Here is an 11,972-nt window from a genome sequence, read left to right on the forward strand (position 1 = left end):
GAATATTTTCCCCATTAAAAATTCAAAACAATTATGCAAAATAATATTTTTTTCAAAGTAAATGTTGTAGTACAACCACGAGGAGATCACTGATGTGTGAAGTAATTTTGATGGTACTACCCTGTACATTACTGAAGTTATTGAATATTTTTCCCATTAAAAATTCACCAAAATTATGCAAAAGCATATTTTTCCAGACTAAGTGTTGTAGTACAACATAGTACGAGTTAATAAAAATATTCTCCTAGGGGGTCTTCGTACAAAACCAACAAAAAAGATGAATAAACTACATAAATGAATAAATACATTACTATCAGAAGTGGTTTATTAATGTCACAAACAGGTATAAATATTAAAATATAATTGCTTTTCTTGCACTTTTGCACATTATCACATTATTTTGGACACAACGTGTAATTTGTGCGCCCCAACACAGCTTTTTTGTTAATGTTTAGTAAACCTTTTTTTTTGGCATGCAATGACATAATTTAGGTTATATCAAACCACAAAAGAAATTCAGAATGAAAAATAAAACATATAATAAGAAAACCACTTTGCTTTCTAGCATGTAAACATCAATTTGAAAAATGTCACAGTCTTTATTGCAGGTCTGTGTAAAAAGAGAGGGGAGCAGGGCAAGAAAGTGGTCGTCTGTGTTGCTCCAAAAAAGCACAGAAGAAGGTGCACTTAAGTTGTTTTAAGCTGTTTGAACTAGTAGTTAACAATTCCAGGGATTTCTTTGGGCTCTAGCTGCATCTTTATCTTTACCAGGTCAAACACACAGGGTCAAAATATGTAGATTTCTTTCATGCACTGCTCCACTAAAACATGAAAATTGATTTACATGTTAAGATATTACAGTGAGGAATCTGTAAAATATAAATAATTGCTGCCATGATAACAGGGGTGACCTTTGGTCTCCGCCTCCGTCCTCTCTTATGTGGTGGTGGGTCGTATCCAGCTGGCGGGGACCCACTGCGGCTCGTCCTGCGCCTTCCTCATCGCCGTCAGCAGCTGGACGCAGGAGTCCTGCAGCTCATCGTTGACGATCACGTGGTCGAAGAACTGACAGAAGTGAGACTCGATCTTCCGGGCGGATTCTTCCATCTCCTGGAAGTCTTCATCCTGTCGGAGGAAACAAACGTACTGATTCAATACTTGTGTTGTGTTATTATTTCTTTATCCCCATTCCTTTTTTCCTTTTACCTGATCTGTTTTATATTGATTTAAAATCTCAACCAAACATCTATTATCTGTTTGAGTGTCTCCACTAACATTGATTTTAATGTTTTGCCATCATAACATGCAAATAACTCCTGCCTTTACAATATTTAAACACCTCAAATCAAGAAGTAAAGTGTTCAGACACTGAAAACGTCTGTATCAGTGTGGAATGTAAATAAAGGATGAATAATAAATAAAGGATAATTATTGGAAGGTCTTCCTGAGGTAAGATATTCCAGTTTATAACAGATGGAAATACTACAATCTGTCCCGGGGGGAGTTTACCTTGAAGGGTCGGTTGACGTAGTAGTCGGTGGTGATGTACGAGTCCTCTCTGGTCTCCTTGAGGCGCTCCAGTGGCGGAGGCTTCACGTAGATGATGTAGGCCCTCAGCTCGTGGGTCCTCACCGCCTGGATGGCCTAAATGAAGAGATGAAACATTCACATTAAAGCTTTTCTGTGTAGACTGGAAGCACAAAAAAAAATACTAATTAGAGGTATTTTTTTTACGTTTGGATCGATGTCCATGACGCAGATCTTTCCGCTGTTTAAAACTTCCTTCACAGACTCGTTGCTGGTGCCGTAAAAATTCCCTTTGTACTCCCCGTACTCCAGAAACCTGCAGGACATCGTCAGTTTCTTCATCAAACACACGGGAATTACTAGAACTTGATGCTTAAAGATTCATTTCTGAATTCAGTTGACTTGTAATACACTGAAGTGTCTCATTCATTATTCGGACAGTCGTACCTGTTGTTATACATCATGTTTTCGAAGATTTCTCTGCTGGTGAAGTGGTATTCTCTGCCAGACTCCTCGTATCCTTTGGGTGCTCTGCTGGTGTCTGATGAAGGAGAAAGGAAACTTTTATAAAGAAATATGATATCGTTTCTCTCTGAGACAATAATTCAGCAGCTAAGAAACTCAAGTCTTTTATGTGCTGTAATAAAGATTTGGGTAATTTAGTTGATTGTAAATCAGGTGGATGATAATGATTTGTACGTACGAGGTACGGCTCCCTGGAAGATGTTGGGGTTCATTTCAATCAAGCGCCTCCGAAGTTCATTCACACCCACGCCGGACGGACCTGAGGACATAATCATACACTTTATCACATTGAATTTGAAGTTTGATGATTGATATTTGTAAGTGTATACATGTTTGGTAATAAATACAGAGAGCAGTTGACTTGTTGTACCTAAGAGGGCGATGAGGCGTTGTGCGTCCTGAGGTCGGCGCTGGTAGCGCACCACCTCCTCGTAGGGGCTGTTGATGGAGCTGGAGCAGCTGCTGGGGCAGCGGGCGAGGCAGGACGGCTGGGTGGTGCTGTGACACCGCCGCCGACACAGACGCATGCTGCGCCTGAAGCCCACTGAGAGGAAAATCAAAAATAATCTTTAAGAAATGATCCAATCAAACTGTGAAATATAGAACATAACTGATGAGTTTTAATTGTGCAGGTAGGAGTCACGTTGTTACCTAAGTAGATCCCGTCAACGTTGGTACAGAAGTCATCCTCCTCTGGTGGAAGAGAATAAACACAAACACAGAAATCAATACAGATATTGGAAATATATTGTGAATTACAGTGATGACTGCAGCGGCCTCTGAACCATCTGAAGCATCAACTGACCTGATCTGAGCTCCTCTGATGTTTCCCCGTCAGACAGCCGGAGAGTTTGGAGAAGAAACAATAAGAAATGTTTGAGATTGAGGACGGGAGACGGAGTGACACCAAATTCAGAGTCCAAAAAAGATAGACTTACCTACCAGATTCAAAAGCCTCCTCATCTGACGAGAAATAAAACAAACACACGGGAGGAAATTATTAATCACAGAGCAGCAAAGACGTGCAGCAAGTCTGCATATAAGAGATGAACTTTACCTGCTTCCACACATCTGTCATCGATGGCAAAAATGTCTTCCTCTGTGGGTGGAAAACTGAGTGTTATATCTGCGATACGACATATAAATCATTTATAAACTACATGAAGTGTGACGTCCTCACCTTCCTCTACAGTGCTCACTTCAGTAAGCGCGGGGTGAAACACAGTGACATGTGAAGCCAGGTTAACACGGAGACTGTCGATTCTTTTAAGATACATTAAAGGTGAACTTACAGGTCTGTGTGCAGGCATGTGGCTGATAAGGCTGAGACCACCAGAACTCCCTCTGCTTCCTGTTACAACACAAACAACACACTAAATACAACTTTATACATATTATTGTTATTAAAAACATGATTCACATAAGACATGAATTAATTCTTATAGCTGATAAATATTTCCTGCAGCAGTCACCCTTTATGTTTCTTAGACGTCAGCAGAGATAAACCTACAAAAGCTCAATGAAAAGTTATTAATTAAAACATAACGACTGGGCAGTGGTGGGAATTTGTGAAGCATAAAAAACATCCCAGTAAAAAGCATGTTGTGTGCTGACCGTTTGAGCAGGCTGGTGGACGGGATGAGGCCGGCGCAGGCCGTGTTGCAGGGCAGTTTCTTGGCCTGCCACCAGAGAGCGTCCGTCTGGTCCACGATCTCCAGGACGTCGCCTTTCCTGAAGCTCATACCGGCGTCGGCGCAGGGGATGGCGGGGTCCTGCTGGGGGCTGTAGTCGGTCATGGCCCGCACGTACAGCTGACAGAAGACAGGTTGGTTTAATATGATGATTATATGATTTGAATGTGTGAATAGAAGATGATTTACCATCGTCTGGTTGTGGACCGGCCTCTCTGTGATGGGAACCACCTTGAACATGATGGTGCCTTGTGACCTCGCTTGCTGATTGGTTGGAAAGAAACAACATGGACTCATTAGCAGACATTAATGACTCCTAGACTCATCTGAAAATGGTTTTATTCACTGTAAAACATGAATCTGGTTTGACTTTAACTCTTGTGCATCGCTTTAAAAAAGAAAAACTGCCATACAATTATGTATTAATATTATTTTCTACTTTCACTGAGTTAAATATCTTAACCAACATCAGTCCTGATCAGAGCGACCAAATATTTATTTATTCATATTCATTAATACTATTTGACTCACTGAACAAATCAGGGATGTGAGCGCTGATTCAGAAGTTTGGAAAAAGACAATTTGGCTTTCAAGACCGTATACATGGAGGAGGGAAAAGGATATACTACACAAAATATGAATATAATAAAACATGCGGTCTCATTTTACAGTTAAAAATTACGTACCACAACTTGGATGACTTGCTCAGGCTCCATCCCGTCCACAGGAAAACCGTTCACCTCTATGATCCTGTCCCCTGCGTGGAGCAGACCTACACACAGGAATACAAAGAAAACATTACAAATAGGGCATCAACTTTACATTTCCTCTAACAAAGTTAACTTTAAATTAGGGCTGTCAATCGATTAAAATAGTTAATCGTGATTAATCGTTTTTTATCTGTTCAAAATGTACCTTAAAGGGAGATTTGTCAAAATGCCTCCAAACTGCATGTGATTATCATAAAGTGGGCATGTCTGTAAAGGGGAGACTCGTGGGTACCCTATTTACATTCACATATCTGGAGGTCAGAGGTCAAGGGACCTCTTTGAAAATGGCAATGACAGTTTTTCCTCGCTAAAATGTAGCGTCAGTTTGGAGCGTTATTTAACCTCCTTCACGACAAGCTAGTATGACATGGTTGGTACCAATGGATTCCTTACATTTGTTAGTTTCATATGATGCCAGTATCTTAGTATAGTAGCTTTAAAAATGAGCCCACTACAACCTTAACTATGACAGCCCTACTCTAAAGGGATTCTTTCAGTGTGTGAAAGTCTCCAAAACCTGGTTATTTCTAAATTTACATAAAAATGCACAGCTACCTATTTATATTATGTCTTTTTGTTTTCTATATTTACCTTACGTATAATATAATATACTGTAAATTAGGTGCGAGAGTATAAACAAGATTACAAATGTGCATAATTAACAGGAAATGCAACAAAATTTCAGTCCAGTTTTCTCAGTTTTTAAAAGGGTAGCACTCTCTCAGTTGTTACTTTGTCATATCACCAACATATCATAAATACAATAAAATCATTTCTACTTCTACTGCGATATACAAGAGAAAAGAGAGAGAGAGAAAAGGCTCACCACTCCGATCAGCCAGCCCGCCATGAATCACCCGAGCAACAAAGATCTCCCCTGAGATCTCGCTTCTCTTGATCGTCGCTCCCTGGAACAGAAAAGATGAGAATAAATAAAGCTGCTGTAACGTGGAGAGACTAGAGGACAAATCGAATCACACGAATGAAGACAAATGGAAGTGACGACAGGATGTAAACACCGGAGGAAGGTCATGGAAGGTCATGACAAAAAGGAACGCTGATGAAGTTCCTGAGATGATGAAATGGTCCACAACACGACGTGAAAACGACGAGAAATGCAACAAAACGTGCGTAATAAAGGTCAGCTACCAACGTGCGCGTTCGCAGGTGAGCCACTCTGCGGAGACGACTTGAAAGGACCCAAGAAGTCCACTCTTTGGACACACTTCAGCGTCTTTCATGTCTTCTTCCTCTTCTTCTTCCGCTGGTTGGAGCGACCTCCTTTCACAGCGTGGGTTGTCTCCTTGGGCTCATCCAGCAGGCCGTTGGTCAGGAGGTGCTTCTTCTGGGGAGAAGGGGTGTTCTTTGTTTTCAGGGTGTCCTTGGTTCTCAGGGTGGTCCGTGGTGACCCGTGACAGGAAGTGGACAGACAACTGGTCCCATGAGAGGTGGAGGGAGCATCCATGGAGCTGCTGAGGGAGCTGGAGGAGGTCGAAGGGAGCGAGGGGAAGGAACATCTGGATTGGTGCGTCAGGGACGGACGCTTCGGGCTTTTCTCGGGTGTGCCGTCTTGCTCGGCAGGTTTCAGGGTGCTGATCTCCGTCCTGGTGGCGGCGAGGAGCGTCTGCAGCCGGTCCACCACCTGAGTGAGGAGCGCCAAGGCCTGGGAGTTGTCCTGCACCGTCTCCGACATGCGCTCGGTCGCGGCTGCCATCTTCTCCCCGAGGAGCTTGATGTCCTTGGTGCTGTTCTCCATGGAGCAGGCGGCCAGCTGCACCGTCGTCCTCAGCTCGTCCAGACTCTCCTGCTTGGCGAGCTCCACGGGGCGCACCGGGGGCAAGTCCACCATGCGGCGGGGGCGCATGGGGCTCGGGGGAGCCGTGCGGATGCGAGGGCTTTGGCTTCTTTGAAGCCTGGGAGGCAGGCTGGACTGGAGGTAGTCGTCTGTGTTGGAGTAGTAGGGACGAAACGGGGGGGATATAGTCCACCGCCGGGCTGTGGGGACTGGAGACGGGGCGCTGCTGGACTCTCCTGCTTCATCTTCACTGTCCAGCTCTTCGATGATGTTGTCTCCAACGAGAAAACAGACATTATTAGTCCATGAAAAATGATGATGAATGATGGGAGACGCATGATGGAGCTTTTCTTACCGATCAGAACGGAGCCGTAGACCGACGGCGCAGAGCGGTTCTGCTCCCAACAAACTCTACACCGGCTCATCTGACAGCTCGGTTTATAGCGCGGTGGCGTGTACGGACGAGCTGCTGCGGGACACATCGCCTCACTCGGCGGGTAGCTGCCTCTGCGAACGCCACACCACGATGGATCCTTCCCAGCAGCAGCAGCAGGGCTCTGGAGCCCGAACGCAGCGCCTCGGTGGAGCCTCTGCTGGGTCAGACGCCTCAGGGTGTCCCAGTGGCTGCGGATCGCCGCTCTTGGGCTTTTTGCTCGAGGGGAGGACGCACAGGGCGGCGGCAGCAGCCCGACGCGCTGGTGGTGGTCGCGCAGCTGTGAGACAACAGAGTCACTCAAAGGCAGAGGGACATGTTCAAACACCTCCACTGGGGGAAAAAAATAGATTTAAAAGATGTTCTCGTATCATCTCAAGACTTTCTCTTAAAACAGCTGCAGAAGAAAAGACAGAGATCAAGATACAGAAGACTCACATCCTTCATTCTCACCGGTTCCTGCTGTAGCACCAACACACAATTACTCAAATTACAGATTAAAACATTCAAACATCTGGTCTCTGCTGGACGCCGTCAGCTGTTTGATTTATATTTGGCAAAAAAACACACAACATATTAAAAAAAAATATTCACGAGCATCTGCTTCAATTCTATGGTGGTCCAGTTTACATACTGAAATGTAATAGTTTGTTCTCAATATGCTAAAAACATGTCATTAAAGCAAAATTATTCAACTCTTTCTGGATATTATGGGCAGATTAAAGTCTCAGTTCACCTAAATCATAAAATATATCTTCCTACTCATGATATATCCCCCCTGAGACTTCTGCCTCCACCCATTATGTCCATTATAACCCCACACAAACGACAGACAAACGACATGTTTTAGATTCATGTTGACATGGCTGGTTGAGAAATGCCAGTTTATTAGGTACACGTAGCTGAAACTAATGCAGTCTAAATGCAATAAATTCTTCCTTCACTTTCTGTTATTTAGCCTACCCTCATTGATATAAATGTGATGGACAAAATAATAGAAACACCTATCAGTATAACACAATACAAGAGTAAGGGTATTTAAGAAGCTGTTTTTGTACTATTTCCTTTCTTTGTAGCATGACTTCGTGGTTTGAAGCCATTTTTATGCACATAAAAGTTTGCCTGACGGGCTTCTCTGATCCCACAACAACTGTTTTTGCACAGAGGGATTAAAAATGACCTCGTTTTCAGGTCAGGTAGATGCCTTAATCAGTCTGAATGTGTTTGCGAGTCGACTCAGGCCTCAGGTACGGTGATTGTAACACCATCTAAGCTCTTCTGAAAAGTGTGTTTTTATATTTTACATTATTTTAACTACTGTAAATGAGGAGACTTAAGCTGTGCAGCTCACCAGAGGCTGTTTGTTCTTGACCAGGCAGACGATCCTGGTGGCTTCCTCGTCGTCCGGCAGCTCGTCTGGCATCGGCGGCAGCACCGGCTCATAGTCCTTCTGGGCCACCGTATCATGAGCTGAGAGGAGAGCCTACAATAAAACAAGAAGATCATTTATTTTTTTCTCCTTAAACGTAAATATTTTCTGGTTTCTTTACTCTATAACAGTAAACTGAATATCTTTGAGTTGTGGACAAAACAAAACATTTGAGGACGTCGTCTTGGGCTTTGGGAAACACTGATAGACATTTTTCAAAATTTATAGACCAAACAACTAATCAATTAATCAAGAAAATAATTGATAGATTAATCAACAATGAAAATAATCGTTAGTTGCAGCCCTGCTCAGTATATCCACTGATAAACAGACAGTCTTACCTGCAGGTGCGGCTGTCTCAGGAGGCGGTAGAGCTCTTTGGCCTCTTCAGAGCAGCCCGGCAACAATCTGATGTCAATCAGCAACTAAATACACAACAAACCACATATCCACCATTTATATATATATATAAAAAATAAGACTTCCACAAAATGAATGCAAGCAGCAAATTGTTAATAAAACACAATGTGAAGTGTGACCTGAAGTGAAAGTCCTGAAGCGTAGTCCAGAGCTGGTGCTGGAGAGTCTCTCAGGTACCTCTGAAGACACTCATAAACCTGAAAACAATGTTGATTCAAACTTTAATAACAAAAACAGTCACAGTATTTTTCAGTGAGTATTTAAGAAGTTTGAAAGTATAAATCTATCCTCAAATACTGTGAGGCTTTTATATATTACCAAAACACAAATTCCCCACTAAAAATGACTAACCAACTAAAGACGACTAAGACCAAAACGACCGATTATTCGACTGATCGACTAAGAGGCGGCAGCCCTACGAAAATAACTAACAGAGTACTAAAGCTGATGTTAATACTAAATAATAAAGCATGTTCTCAGAGTGTTTTCCGACCTTGAGCAGCGACTGCAGCCAGGCGGCGTTCAGCAGACTGTGGAGGATCTCCGCTCCGTCGATGTCCTGAGATACTGACTGCCTCACCTCCTCGATCACATCAGTGAGGATCTGACGCAGGCCTGCAGCACACAGACACACACCGCTGGGTCATTAAGGAAGCTATAAGTAGTATATCAACGTAGTGAAATGTCCTCTACTGACCGTGTTCTCCTAGTTCACAGTGGGGGTTCAACACCTGAGCCTCCACCGCCTGCCTCATGGTCACTGGACCCCCGACCTTTGACCCCCAACCACCCGCTGACTGCTGACAAGGACGGGAACAACCTGGAAGAGTGAAGCAAACAACAAACATTCATGTTCATTTTTTGGATCAGACGAGTGTTGATTCTTTACTTAATTGATTAGTTGTCAACTATTAAACAAATCGCCAACTATTTTGATAATCGATTTATCGGTTTGAGGCATTTTTAAAGAGAAAAAAAGTCTAACTTCTCTGATTGCAGCTTCTTAGATGTGAATATTTTCTGGTTTCTTTACTCCTCTATGACTGTAAACTGGATAGTTGCAGCATTGCATCTTCATTATTTGTGCAGAGACGAATCAGGACTCCTGTGTTTTCTGCATTTGTGGCAATTTAATTGAACAAAACTTTATTTATGAATGTGTGAATCAAGTTTGGATAATATAAAATAATCTACAAGATAGGGCTGCAAGATTAGCTAATAATACAGGATTTTATATTTACCAAAACCAACTGACATGCTCCTTCTGTGGCCTCACTTGCCCACTTTGCCTGGCTGGTAATCCAGCCGTGAGCGTGCAGTGGGATCAGGTAGGGAGGTGCAGCCACTACTCCATCAGTGGTTAGTGTTAGTGTGAATGGGGGTCAGGGGTTAATGGCACACTTCACAGCGGCTCGTAAGAGCAACGGTGATGTCAACACAGAGATGTGCAGACCCTAATCTCTCTGGCTGGTGAACCAGCAGGAGAAAGCACACACCAGCATCTACTTTATTTATAGGAAATAATTCATCTGGGATGTTATTTAAACTTACATTAGGTCAAATTGACATTAAAGAGGGCACTGTGGCATGGAGATAAACTCTTCTTCTGTTGAAAAAAGCAGGTTAATAAAGTAAATTCAGGCACCTCTATATCCCTAATCATGACTAAAATCAACCATATTGCAAAGACACATGATGCAATCAAGCAAAAACAGATGTTTAAAAAGTGATTTCTTGTAAGAAATAAAACAGGAGGAGCTCCTCAAGAGGTTAAAGTAGAGGGAGAGGATGATCCCTGTGGCCTTCCTCCGTGCCCTTCCCTCTACAAAAAAAAAAAACAGCATCTTACCTTTAAGTCTGAATCCTTCGGGATGCCACACGCTTTTATCCTCCAGCTGCTGCAGGTTTCAGCACCAATACTTGTGCAGGAAACTGTGTATACGATGGGAAAATATTCCCCGGAGTGCTACACTTCCATCAAGCTGCAGGGAACGAGAGAGAGAGAGAGAGAGCTGTAATCTCTCCCGATCCCACTTAATCCTGGGCAAGTGAGCCGCCTGCCTCTGGCCACCGGAAGCCAGTTCCTCCCTCACCGGCTGGCTGGCTGCCGCGGAGCTGCCAAATCTTCTTAACTCTTTCAGCTTTCAGCAGCACGCAGGAGGAGCAGTGTGGAGATGAGAGGCTCTGACAGAGGAGGAGAAAGTTTAGGTGTCAGGAGAAAGATGATAAAGGGTTCTTCAGCATATCATTATTTCAGTTCTTGGAAAGGGTAAGTTAGGGAGATGTGTAATTTAAAGGTTGAGAAAAGCCTTAAATCAGTAATTAAAATATCTGCTAATCTGCCTCAACAGCTGGAGTAAATGGAGAGACATCTTTTACTCAAAACTCAAAATCTGTCAGGAATGGGGGTAATCTCCTGATTGGTAATCTTATTTATTCCCAAAGAAATACAACAAAATCTCCCCTCCCTCCGTCTGAAAAGTCCTTATTATACCCAAAACACTGAGATTAAGTCTTTGCACTTGATAAAAAACACGTCTTTGTTGGCTAATTCTCACCCTCAAGTCTCACAAAACGCTGAGAGGATTTGTCAGAATAACACGGGAGCTCCTCATGACCTGCAACAAGAAACATTTGCAATTAAAAAGAGGAAAATCCACTCACTTTCCCTCAACATGCCTCCACTATTTCATACATTTTCCTAAATATGGAGGCCCAAAACTGTCATTTTATAGCTGTTCTTCTGTTGTAACTTCACATAGAGTGAATATTTTCTGATAAATTCTCACCTGGAGGACATTTCTTTACCTGATTTAGACGTGTAGCCAATTTAAATGTTAAATATGGAGGCCCGGAAGTCACAAATGTAGTACGTCAAAAAACATAACGGAATACATCAGTCAATAATATTGCTAGTTTTATTTATTTTTAATTCCTTCATTATTACCACCTAGTTACTTTATTAGTATTTAAAAAAAAATTTATTATTGTTATATTTTCTATTCTTATTTTATGTAAGATTACATTTATTTATTTATTGATGTTTTCAGTTATATTTTCTACAATATTTTGTCAGTTTTGGGGCTCCATATTTAACAATCGACAGATGTAAAGTCTTCTAAAGTGGGTAAACATGTAAATTCGGTAGACATTTCCTCCAGGTTATTGTAGCGTTAAAGTCTGCTCTGTTTTAGCTGCTGTGGGTGAAGACGTGGCTCTTTTTGTAATTCTTCAACAATCAATTTATCAGTTTTTCGTCGCAGAAAATGATAACTTAACTTTTCAGTTATTTACTTGATAGTTTAGTCGATGAAATGTCAGAGAATACAACTTCCAAAACACAAAGATATTCAGTTTACAATCATATAAAACAGAGAGAAGC

General features: G+C 42.3%; 1 protein-coding gene across 4 annotated transcripts; it reads right to left on the minus strand.

Annotated features, from left to right (window-relative positions):
• Positions 1–303: 303 nt before the first annotated feature.
• On the minus strand, positions 304–11,913 carry LOC141763226 (MAGUK p55 subfamily member 4-like). Of its 4 annotated transcripts, XM_074627730.1 has the most exons (23): positions 11,149–11,913; positions 10,440–10,774; positions 9,288–9,410; positions 9,084–9,205; positions 8,710–8,787; positions 8,512–8,595; positions 8,093–8,224; positions 5,340–5,421; positions 4,430–4,515; positions 3,933–4,007; positions 3,667–3,863; positions 3,345–3,403; positions 3,233–3,250; positions 3,110–3,151; positions 2,995–3,015; positions 2,858–2,872; positions 2,704–2,745; positions 2,423–2,596; positions 2,231–2,311; positions 1,975–2,068; positions 1,735–1,843; positions 1,510–1,644; positions 304–1,125 (listed from the first exon to the last, which is right to left on the minus strand). In XM_074627730.1, exons 3-23 carry the CDS (start codon positions 9,343–9,345, stop codon positions 937–939), a joined length of 1,893 nt encoding a protein of 630 aa, XP_074483831.1. In that variant the 5' UTR covers positions 9,346–9,410; positions 10,440–10,774; positions 11,149–11,913; the 3' UTR covers positions 304–936. The 4 variants fall into 4 exon arrangements, with proteins under 4 accessions (XP_074483831.1, XP_074483830.1, XP_074483829.1 ...); XM_074627729.1 differs by lacking the exons at positions 10,440–10,774; positions 11,149–11,913 and having other exon boundaries at positions 304–821; positions 912–1,125; positions 9,288–10,386; XM_074627728.1 differs by lacking the exons at positions 10,440–10,774; positions 11,149–11,913 and having other exon boundaries at positions 9,288–10,384.
• Between the last annotated feature and the right edge of the window lie 59 nt (positions 11,914–11,972).

Source organism: Sebastes fasciatus, chromosome 24 (genome assembly GCF_043250625.1).
Source record: "Sebastes fasciatus isolate fSebFas1 chromosome 24, fSebFas1.pri, whole genome shotgun sequence".
Taxonomy (NCBI): domain Eukaryota; kingdom Metazoa; phylum Chordata; class Actinopteri; order Perciformes; family Sebastidae; genus Sebastes; species Sebastes fasciatus.